The sequence below is a fragment of the Schistocerca cancellata genome, chromosome 9 (assembly GCF_023864275.1).
Source record: "Schistocerca cancellata isolate TAMUIC-IGC-003103 chromosome 9, iqSchCanc2.1, whole genome shotgun sequence".
Taxonomy (NCBI): Eukaryota; Metazoa; Arthropoda; class Insecta; order Orthoptera; family Acrididae; genus Schistocerca; species Schistocerca cancellata.
In genome coordinates this window covers 441,267,930-441,280,697 of record NC_064634.1, presented here as the reverse complement: position 1 = coordinate 441,280,697, position 12,768 = coordinate 441,267,930, and the positions used below count along the sequence as shown (strand labels likewise).

The 12,768-nt window shown below is 38.9% G+C and overlaps 1 protein-coding gene across 1 annotated transcript in view; it reads left to right on the top strand.

Moving 5' to 3' along the window:
- LOC126100464 (fatty acid synthase-like) overlaps positions 1 to 12,768 on the top strand; it is a 443,119-nt gene that overhangs the window by 418,742 nt on the left and 11,609 nt on the right. Inside the window, exon 36 of the mRNA XM_049911071.1 lies at positions 5,181 to 5,423. Coding sequence (XP_049767028.1) covers positions 5,181 to 5,423 — 243 coding nt within the window. The remainder of the gene's footprint in view (positions 1 to 5,180; positions 5,424 to 12,768) is intronic.

The window sequence follows — 12,768 nt, the reverse complement described above, 5'->3', positions numbered from 1 at the left end:
TTCCCATCCCTCCCACAGTGGTATTCTGCCGTCAATTGAACCTACACAACATACTCGTCCATCCTTACACAACCCCTGCTCCCAACTCCTTACCTCATGGCGCATACCCCAGTGATAGACTTATATGCAAGACCTGTCCCACACTTCCTCATACCACTACCTACTCCAGTCCGGTCACTAATAGATCACCTATCCCATCAAAGGGGTGACTACTTGTGAAACCAATCATGTGGTCTACAAGCTAAGCTGCAACCACTGTGCTGCATTCTATGTGGGCATGCAACCAACAAGCTGTCTGTCCATATGAATAGCCAACAACAAACTGGTATAGGCATGTGTATTCAAATATGCCAAGAAACAAGTGGACTGCCCTGTCACTGTACACACTGCCAAACTTGGCATCCTTCATCTAAATAATTGCTTCACAGCCTGTGCCATAGCAACGTCAGAGATTTGATGTTTTACTGGATTCCTGATATTCACGGTACACTTGTGGAATGGTTGTCTGGGAAAATCCCTTCATTGCTACATCAGAGATGCTGTTTCCCATCTTCAATATGGGCTTTCGGAGCTGAAGGCCCACTCATGTACCATTGCTAACTGCATAACACAAAGCTTTATGCCTTGCCTGGGCCCGTCAACACTGACATTGGACTGTTGATGAGTGGAAACATGTTGCCTGGTCAGACAAGTCCCATTTCAAATTGTTTCAAGCGGATAGATGTGTGCAGGTATGGAGACAACCTCATTAACCCATGGACCCTACATATCAGCAGGGTCTGTCCAAGCTGGTGGACACTCTGTAGTGGTGTGGGGCATGTGCAGTTGGAGTGATATCGAACCCCTGATACGTTAAGATACGACTCTGACAGGTGACATGTACATGAGCATCCTGTCTGATTACCTGCATCCATTCATGTCCATTGTGCATTCTGACAGACTTGAGAAATTCCAGCAGGACAGTGCGACACCCCACATGTCCAAAACTGCTACAGACTGGCTCCAGGAACATTCTTCTGACTTTAAACACTTCCACTGGCCACCAAAGTTCCCAGACATGAACAGTATTGAGCATATGCGGGATGCCTTGCAACATGCTGTTCAGAAGAAGTCTGCATCCCCTCATACTCTTAATGGATTTACGGACAGCCCTGCAGGATTCATGGTGTCAGTTCCCTCCAGCACTACTTCAGACATTAGTCATGTTGCAGCACTTCTGTGTGCTTGCAGAGGCCCTACACAATATTAGGCTGGTGTACCAATTTCTTTGGCTCTTCAGTATATATTGGAAATGTTCCAAAATGTGTCCAAACAGAAAGATGAAATATGAACAAAGTAATACAGGAAACTGAACATGTTATGGCAGAACTGACATTGAAAAGAAAGAAAACTGAAAATGACAAATTAAACCACCATGAGAAAATAAATATCACATCAAATGATGGAAAGATTTTCATGTATAAATTTTTAGTCTACTGTGTATTTCTCTGATGCTGAGATCTTTGTGAAAATATGAAAAATGATTACTTGTTTTATTGATCACATGGGCAATAGAAGCATAACAATTTGTGAAGAAGGAACTCTGAAGAGAGTGAAGTCATTTTTAACAAGTATAATGATAAGACTATGTTGACATTGGCAATGGTCTTCATATAAAATGACAGTTTTGGAAGTATATAAAATTTCAGTGAAAAGATTATTGATTTGTTTGTTTTGAAGAAAGACAAAAGAATGGACTTTGTATACAAGACTTGCACATAGGTATATTTTTCCATCATGTAAAAATGATCACTGGTGTTACTTTTGGTCAATTTCTTTCTTTTTGTAGTTATATTTTGTTCTTAGTTGCATTCATTTTACATGAACTTCATAATTATCTTCGTATGACTAGATGATTCTAAATTTGCCTGCAAAATGCAAGTTATATTAATTCATGAGCACCGCTCAATGATAGTTGTTATTTCAGAGACTGGGGCAAAATGGTAGCATTAATATTAATTTCCACAATTGGGAACTTTCTGTAGATATGGGATATCTGATTTTTGCAATCTCAAAAGGAAACTTCATTAGACATCTGTTAAGAGTTGCGACATGTATGTGGATCTGACATGAAGAGAGACAATACAGTTGGATAATGGTCAGGCACTTCACTGTAGGTCAAGCAAATATCCACAACCAAGACTGTAGTGGATGTTCTATCCTGGCAACACTAGAACTGATGCAAAGTAAGGACAAGCACTTTTGCAGAAGTGGAGCTTCAGAATTTTGGAATGTTCTGCTCAACTCCCCAAAAGTCTTATTCACTGATATATGAGATCTTCATCTGATGGCCTGGTTTTTATAATGTGTGTACAAGATGCATATCAAGGCAGCTGAAAAATCAACACAAATCCAGATATCTGGCCACACCATTACTATTGCTCCAGTTGTAGGAAGAGAGGGTGACAAGTTTCTGACAAGTGAAACTATACCAAAAGGTCTGGCTGTTTTACCATATTCAAACAATTTCAACTCTTCAAAGATTACAAATGTAGCACAGCAACACTATTGATAATTTCCACTTTCTAGTTTAATGGTGATGTAATATTTTGTTCTTGTATTAAGATAAGGTAAAGCAATTTACTGACAACTTTGTTTTTAAAAGAAGGAAAAACTGGTCACAAGTACATCCTCTAATTTTTCAGAAACTGATTTGATTATGTTGCATGAAATATGAGGCATGTCCAGAAATTAAACACCATTTTGGAAAAAAAAACATAAAAACATTTTTTTTTCGAATGAAAATGTGTTTTTGCGAGAAAGAGAATTTCTTAAACTATTTTTCTACATAGTTGCCACCATTGCTCAGACATCTGTCATACCAGGAAATGAAATTTTCTATGCCCTCTTCATAGAGAGATGCCACCAGGGAAGACAGCCACGGCTGAACACTGTCCTTTATGCTGTCGTTGCTTTCTTAAAAATCACGCTTCAGGTGTTAGAAGGTGTGAGATTGGGGCTCTGTGGCAGGTGACTGAACTGCTCCCAACCAAATTGTTGAATAAGTTTTGAATGACACCAGCAACACAGTGCCTTGACTAGGTATTCCATGCCTTTTGTTTTGAATTGCTCTGAACTCACACCTTCTCACAACCACTTATTCTTGAACTTGATGCGTGATTTTCGAGGATGGGATTTGACATCTATGACAACACAAAAAAATGGTGCTCAGCAGTGGCTGTTTTCAGAAGTGCATTTTCCTATGAAGAGGGCGTTGAAAATTTGGTTTCCCTCTATGACAGATGCCTGAACATTAGTGACAACTATGTAGAAAAATAGCTTAAGAAATCCTCTTTCTTATCAAAATAAATTTTTGTTTGAAAAAAAGTTTTATGAGGTTTTTTCCAAAACAGTAGTTATTGTCCAGACATGCCTTGTAATTTAATAATGAAGTCTTATGTACAATTTCTGTGATAGATGTGTGTGACAGATTTCACACTATGGTAATTTGCAATGTGCTACTTTTCATTCATTACAGCAGTAGACTGTGCCTTTGTATTGCACATTTCCATTTAGTTTTTCATCTCTCTGAGAGCACAATACATATTGTTTTAGTTTCTGCATCTCCCTTATTTCTTGTCTTCGATCTTTTTGAGGGAATGGTTCCTAGTTGATAGCCTGCAGACTTCTGATGTATGGGTTCATAGTTTGAGATCTTAGATTTTTCCAAGGTGTCCACAGATCATTGTCATATAGTGTGTTGTTGCTAGGCAGTGTCCTGATATCAGTATCAGTTATGTAATCAGTTGTCATCCAACCTTCCTCAGAGTCCATACAGTGTAAAATTCTCCCCTCTGCATTTGGTATTCCAAACCCTTTTGTCATGACATTCTGAGAAATAATTCCATTGTTTATCTCTGTAGTGTTTGGAGGATGCTCTCCTTTTCTAATTCTACCACAAAATTTATATATACAATTAAAACCACTTCCGAATTATGAATTGAATGCTCATTCAATTTAAATCCAAATAAATATACTAAGTGTTTAGTTATAAGCATTCTTCACCTACAACCTCCCACGTTTGTTTTTGATTATAATCCACATCATCCTCTGCCAGTCATGACACCATCTTCTGAAAAATCAACATTGGTTTCTTCAGACTTGCAAATTAACTTGTGAGGAGCTGTGTCATTAGTTAAACGTCACCTCATGGAGTTGATGTAATTGAGTTGATGCAGCCCACTTAAAAATTTGGAAATGAGACAAGGGGAACATCCAGAAAGCACATCTGTAAAAACGTGGGTTGTGGGCTGTTTGGCAGGCTAGCAGAGTCTTCATTTCATGGCCTTGCCTCCAAAGTGATAATAATGGTGACAGCTATGTTGAGAAGCATCCAGAGAATATTTATAAAGACTGAAATAAATATTTATTACTTATTATGAGTCATTATTTCTCCCCATTGAATGTTGGGTAGGAGTTGCTGCTATTTGCTTAAAAATGCCTTTGGGAGTGGCAACACTATAGTAATAATAACCTGTATATATATGTGCAGTCAGTCCTCCACACAATTGGAGAAGTACTATACCAGTCCTGACTCTGCATTGGCTGGGTAAAGGGCACCAGGACACTGGGATGAATGGATATTGGTCATCAGAATTTACTTTGTTGATAGTAGTGGTATAACCACACAAACTATTATAGGAGCTGCTAGAAGACTGTTTGGATTACATTCTTTCCCTGGAGTCCATCCTCCGTAATACATAATGCCACAAGGAACAGTTTAGTAGCACATTGAAGACTTGTAGAATTGTATTTCTTGTTGCCACTTGCCAGTAGTTGGGATCCTGTGATCATTAGAACACCAATGAAGCCTCTTGCTTACCTTCACCTGATTTAGAGAAAATGAATGTTTTGATTATACACTCCTTGTTGCAGTGTTTCCATAGATATTGTGTACTGTAGAAAGCTATTAAATTCAGAATCCCTGCTAAATTTATGGCTGTTGTCATGATGCACAGAATAAACAGGCACTGATAACTTGCCCAGTATTTATATTAGTATCAGGAAACAAACTCTAGAAATGAACCATCCTGTGCAAAGTGTTTATTGTTGTTTATTGTTTTATTCAGCCTCTGAAAATTACACAAGTATTTGTGATGTCAAAAATATGGACACAAAAATATATTTGATTGATATTGCAGTTACAGGCTCAGGCTGCTGGCTTGGAAAAATCAGAACAGGTGGAGATTGCAATGAAACTGTTTCCAGATAGTGAAATTCAGAACAGTCTTCAAGCACGTGCATTTTGCTCAACAATTGCCAGTCGTTTGGCAGAAGTTGTCAATGGAAGTGATCCATACAAAACTATTCAGTCTCCAGTAACCCTAATTAAGTCGACAGGAGGTGCCATCCCTGATATTGGTGAAGCATATGGCCTGGAGAAGGTGAGTTATCTTATTACAATCTACCATTTCTTTAGCTTATATTTCCTTCTCATTCAGTGATCTCCGTATTTGTAAACAATTTTGGGGCAGACTGCCTGTGTCTTTAAAGATATTATTTTTAGATATGAGACATTTTATATCCAATGCCTTATTGAAAATTTAGTTTTGATCAATTATTATACAGCATATACATGGTCTTAAATGAAGGTTTTAAAAAATGTTTCTTCTCCCATGAATCAGCAAGCTGAAAGATATGGACAAAATCTGTCCATTAGTCGGGTGCCAACTTAAATGCAGAAAATTTTTTGTCAGTACTTAATAGAGAGGGTAACAACACAACAACAACGACAACAATAATAACAATAGTTTTTATTCATGTTTTATACAGTTACTCGTCACTTTGAAAGAGGCATACAATACAGAGGTGTAGATAATGTAATGAGAAAGCAAATTTACAACAAAAACAATGAAATCTTATGTTCTGATTCTACCATCTATATTATAACTCCTAGATTCATAAGCAGCAGCAGAAACAGTCTTTATTTGAAGGGCATGGTGAAATGCATTATGCAAACCAGTATTCTTGACTAAGTGGCAGGCCTGTATTAATGTGAATAATTTAATAGACAGTTAGTTAATGTCCTGTAGTTATATATGTGAACTACAATTTTTGGCTTCAGTTTATTATTTAGAAAGAGAAGAAAATTTAGATTTCAGCATTTATTGTAACCTTTATTGAACATTCTGTAACAAGAGATTAACTGAGAGCAATACAGCCACCAGATTGTCTTACATCAGCCCACTAAGGAATTTCATGTGACCAGCCCGCTATATTGGCAGCTTGCCAGGATTTTGATAATGTTACACATATCAATACATCCATATCTTCCATTAGTACTTTTGGTAGAGTTACTAAATAGCTGGTGAAACCAGATCAATGTGCATGGGTGTGCCCCTTAGCTAGCAGAAAGAGATAACCAGGTGGCAGTTGTCCGAAATTTGGTACAGAAGAGTGCAGAACATTTGGAAAAAGTTTATATCGATAATGCAATGGATTAGAATCAATGTGCAACTGTGTATTAATTGTTTGCTTGAAGTTTCCATACAACCAAAGAGACTCCCAAGGCTTCCTAACTACCACTGACAGTGAGCCCAACATCTGTAGGAAACAGGGTTGGGTTGGGTCATCAGTCTCATCAGCTTAGAGAAGGATGGGTAAGGAAGTCAGCTGTGACCTTTCAGAGGAACCATCCCGGCATTTGCCTGGAGCGATTTAGGAAAATCACGGAAAAATCAGGATGGCCGGACGCGGGATTGAACCATCATCCTCCCGAAGGAGAGTCCAGTGTGCTAACCATTGCGCCACCTCACTCGGTAGGAAACAAAGGACAGAACATGTTGTTCTAGTCTGTCTAGTTCAATCCTAACCTCATCTGTGTCTACATCTATACTCTATAAACGATGGCAGAGGATATGTCCCACTGAACCAGATATTCCATTCACATATGGAGCATATTGAATAATGATTGTATGAATGCCTCTGTGTGTATAGGAATTAATCTAATCTTATCCTTACAGTCGATATGTGAGCAGAGGGGGGATTGCAAAATATTCCTAGAGTCACTATTTAAAGCCTGTTCTTGAAATTTGTTAGTAAACTTTCTCAGGATAGTTTACATCTATCTTCAAGAGTCTTCCAGTTCAGTTTCTCCAGTATCTCTGTGACACTTTTCCATGGATCAGTCAAACCTGTGGCCATTCATGCTGCCCTTCTTTGTATACATTCAATATCCCCTGTTAGTCCTATCTGGTACAGGTCCCAAACACTTGAGCAATATTCTGCAACTGGCCGCACAAGTGATTTGTAAGCAATCACCTTTATAGAATGATTGCTCTTCCTCTGTATTCTACCAATAAACTGAAGTCTACCACCTGCTTCACCCATAACTTAGCCTATGTGATCATTCCATTTCATATCGCTACAAAAAGTTACACCCAGGTATTTGTATGAGTTGGCCAATTCCAACAGTGAAACATTATCAGTCATAGAATACTACTTTTTTTTCACTTTATGAAGAGCAAAATTTTAATTTTCTGAACATTTAAAGCAATATTTGCATTGCTTTAAATTATCAAGATCTGACTGAATATTTATGCAGTTTCTGTCACATAGTACTTCATTATAGCTAACTGCATCATCTGCAAAAAGTCTGAGGTTACTGTTATTAGTGTATGTATGGTTATTAATGTAGAACATGAACAGCAAGGGTCCCAACAACTTCCCTGTGGCACGCCTTATACAATTAACGATGATTCTCCATCCAAGATAGCATACTATGTCTTCACTACCAAAAAGTCCTCGATACACTCACAAATTTCTCTTGATACCCCATATGATCATACTTTTGACAATTAGCATAAGTGTGGTACTGAGTCAAATGCTTTATGGAAATCAAGAAATACTGCATCTACCTGACTGCCTTGGTCAAGAGCTTTCAGTATGTCATGTAAGAAAAGTGCAAGTTGGGTTTCACATGATTGATGTTTTCAGAACCCATACTCATTGGCATTGAGGAGGTCATTCTGTTCAAGAGACATCATCATGTTTGAGCTCAGATTATGTTCTAAGATTCTACAATAAATCAATGTCAAGGATATTGGACGCTAGCTTTGTGGTTCACTTCTACCACCCCTCTTTCAGATAGATGTGATCTGTGTTTTTTCCAAAATCTGGCACGGTGTTTTGTTTAAGGGATCTACGATAGATTCCAGTTAGAAGAGGTACTAATTCAGACACAAAACCAGTATAGAATCTGACAGACATTCTATTGGGCCCTGGAGTTTTGTTCAATTTGGACAAATTCAGCTGTTTCGCAACACCACTGACACATATGATTATGTCATTCATCTTTCCAGTTGTACAAGGATTAAATTCGGCCAATTCTCCTGGGTATTCACTTGTAAAGAAACATTTCAAAACAAAGTTCAGCATTTCTGCTTTTGCTTTGCCAGCCTCAATTTCACTTCCTGTCTCATTCACTAGGGACTGGACACTAACTTTGGTGCCACTAACAGACTTTACGTATAACCAGAATTTCTTTGGGTTTTGTGAAAGATAATTTGACAATATTCTGCTGTGATAGTCACTGAAGACATCACCCATTGCTCTCTTGAGAGCCAGATGTGTTTCATTTAGTGTCTCTCTATAGGCCTATGCTTCATTTTACATCTATTATGTAGTTATCTCTGGTTTTTTAGATGTTTCTTTACAGAGACAGATGCCATAGAGGTTGTCTAACATTATGAATTTTTCTACTGGCTACATATATATCCAGTGCATGGTCAACAATTTTTTTTACTTGAGCCACAGTTCCTCTACATGCTCCTCCCCTGTGCTAAAAGTTCCAAGTTCCTCATTGAGAATGGCACTACTGATTTTTTTATCTGTTTTACTGAACATGCATACCTTTCAGCTTGTTTTAGTTGTCCTTTGTACATTGGTAATTATTGTTGACACAACTGTGTCATGGTCACTGATACCTGTTGCAATGTAGACATCCCCAAAGAGGTCAGGTCTATTTGTTGCCATTAGATCCAATATGTTTCCATCATGTGTGGGGTTCCTGACTATATGTTCTAGGTAGTTTTCTGAGAAGGCATTTAGTAATGTCTCAATCCATGTCTTATCACACCTACCTCTAAAAAAAATTGTAATTTTTCTGATTGATAGTTGGATAATTAAAGTCACCACTGATGATAACAGTATGGTTGGGGAACATACATACACGCGAACTGAGTGTTTCTCTGAAGTTTTCGGTGAAATCAGCAGTTGAATCTGGTCTGTAATGGAAGGATCCAATTACCATTTTATACTCACCCCTGATACTGAGTCCTGGCCCAAATAATCTCACATGCAGCCTCAATTTCTAACTCAGTGGATTTGTCTCTTGTGACAAATACACCACTTCCATTTCCCATCAGCCAATCCTTTCAATATACACTTAAATTTTTCCCAAAAATCTCACTACTATCAATTTCAGGTTTCAACCAGCTTTCTGTACTTAGAATTATGTGGGCTTCACTGCTTTTCATGAGCACTCAGAACTCTGGCACTTTGCTGCAAATGCTTTGGTAGGATTTTAATGCTCTCACCAGTGGGAGACATTTCTTTCAATCTTCACTGATTCTTCTGTGCTTCTACAGCAGTTGTTGTCTGGATTGAATGGAGAGTCACCTCATCCAAGGAACCCTGTTCTCTCAGTGGCTGCTGGAGTAGCCTCGTTCATGTTGAATGAGGCCCCCAGCATAAACACTGAGTGTTCCTGATGTCCTTTCCTATTCCTTGCTGGCATTTCCCTAAGGGATACCATAATTAACCATATGTTTGAACTGCTGGCAATTAATGGACCCCTCCTACACTTTTGCTTTTGCCTCCTCTTGACAACAGACAAAATTGGTTTCCCCAAAACAGGTGAAGTGAGTCCCACTGTCTCAGTTTCAGTGAAAGGCACCACCTCAAACTTGTTGGTTAGGGGGCTCAGTATGACACCCTGAATCCTTCTTGGTCTCTGACCACCCTGTACAGGATGCCTAGATCTACCATTGACATGCCACTTGCAGTCAAGTTGGTGAATAATGACAGGTTCTGTGCTTTCTGCAGAGGAGACAAGATCCACAGGATAGGGCAGTACTTAAAGGGTATCTCAGGTACAAAACTCTGGGACCTGCTCCAACACACCAATTCACAACAGCTGCCAATCATTTGTCAGTGGTCGGAGCAGTTTCCAACTGCTTATGAATGTCAACAAACTCATCCCATGTTTGAGAAAAGCATTCACAGTGGGGCTCACCCTCAACAGCCAAAAGAATCAGGCAAGATTTGTAATGTTGTAAACTTTCTGTTGGATTCACCAAAGTTAAAATAGGGTGCAAATTGCATGCAAAGTGTATCAATGGCTTTACAGTGTACCAATGAGTCCATAGAGTGCACTTCATCGTGTAGTGAAAATCCAAAGGCAGAATGCACATTGAGAGAAAAAATATTCTCAATCAACAGACCCACTGCAACCAAAAATTATGATGTACAAGACACATCATTATAAGTGACTTGTCAGTTGCACATGACCTAATAATTCCACTTCATGACATGTTGCACTTGACTGAGTAAGGCAGCATCCACATTAAAATATGCAGACTGGCTAATGATTGAATCTGATGCACCGGTATCAAACAGAAGAGTTGCTGAAATGCCTCACACCTTTGCAGCATGTAACAATATTTTGTTGTTGCCAGCATTTGATCATCTCCTGAAATGTTTGAATTGGCTGGAGCTGATGCCCAGTGCCACCATGCTGCAGTACAACATCTGCATAAACACTTATAATACCCATCCTCTTAATGTGGACATTCCCATCTGAGATGCATGGAAAAAAGTATGGATAACTTGGAAACAAAGTATATCACCATGAACAATGTCCACATTCGTGGAGATGGAGCCTGCTCAGCTGCCACTGAATGAATCTTGTTTACCACTTTTGAATCTATTACAGAAACCCATTGTACGCCTCTGGACCATATGTGAAATGCCAAAGTCTGCTGAAAATTTTGTTGCACAACTTGCAATATTTCAGATTCATGAACAATCTGTGGCTAAGCAAATAACTATATCATGTATGAAACTTTCCACATATTGTTGACCACATTCACACATCTTCTACCAAACTACTGCAAATCTGAAATCAAAGATGCATAACTTACGGTATCTGACCTAAGGTGTTCAAGAATTATGGCCTTTCTGCTACCAACACATTTTGATGGAAAAATGGTCACATTATAAAGAGGACATATTGGACAATGGTAACACAGAGAGAATTGATGAGGAGCTAATGAGAGAATGGATGTGGAGCTAATGTTTGAGCAAAGTAAAATAACAGTGGATTCATAGAAAGGAAAAAGGCCTGCTGATGATCCAGCTATTTGATGTTAATTGCCTCAAAATGTGTTGTATTTTTGATATACTTCCCAGTCTTCCTGATCCCCATTAAATTACTAAAATGCTGGTACAGGTTGCAATGCCTGTGACTGCTGCAGTGTAGAACCAGTAAAGCGCTTTTATTCCTGGTACTGATTTAGGTATTGTTGCCAAAGCTCAAAAGAAAATCATCCAAAATTAGCATATTGTGACAACAGATTAAATTTTCCATTAGTTTCCAAAACAAAACAATAGTATTTCCTGATTGAAACTAATGTACAGGGTTATTACAAATGATTGAAGCGATTTCACAGCTCTACAATAACTTTATTATTTGAGATATTTTCACAATGCTTTGCACACACATACAAAATCTCAAAGTTTTTTTAGGCATTCACAAATGTTCGATATGTGCCCCTTTAGTGATTCAGCAGACATCAAGCCGATAATCAAGTTCCTCCCATACTCGGCGCAGCATGTCCCCATCAATGAGTTCGAAAGCATCGTTGATGCGAGCTCGCAGTTCTGGCACGTTTCTTGGTAGAGGAGGTTTAAACACTGAATCTTTCACATAACCTCACAGAAAGAAATCACATGGGGTTAAGTTGGGAGAGTGTGGAGGCCATGACATGAATTGCTGATCATGATCTCCACCACGACCGATCCATCGGTTTTCCAATTTCCTGTTTAAGAAATGCCGAACATCATGATGGAAGTGCCGTGGAGCACCATCCTGTTGAAAGATGAAGACGGCACTATCGGTCTCCAGTTGTGGCAAGAGCAAATTTTCCAGCATGTACAGATACACGTGTTCTGTAACGTTTTTTTTGCAGGAGAAAAAGGGGCCGTAAACTTTAAACCGCGACATTGCAGAAAACACGTTAACTTTTGGTGAATTGCAAATTTGCTGCATGAATGCGTGAGGATTCTCTACTGCCCAGATTCGCACATTGTGTCTGTTCACTTCACCATTAAGAAAAAATGTTGCTTCATCACTGAAAACAAGTTTCGCACTGAACGCATCCTCTTCCATGAGCTGTTGCAACCGCGCCGAAAATTCAAAGCGTTTGACTTTGTCATCAGGTGTCAGGGCTTGTAGCAATTGTAAACGGTAAGGCTCATGCTTTAGCCTTTTCCGTAAGATTTTCCAAACCGTCGGCTGTGGTACGTTTAGCTCCCTGCTTGCTTTATTTGTCGACTTCCGCGGGCTACGCGTGAAACTTGCCCACACACATTCAACCGTTTCTTCGTTTACTGCAGGCCAACCCATTGATTTCCCCTTACAGAGGCATCCAGAAGCTTTAAACGGCACATACCATCACCGAATGGAGTTAGCAGTTTGTTGATCTTTGTTGAACTTCATCCTGAAGTGTC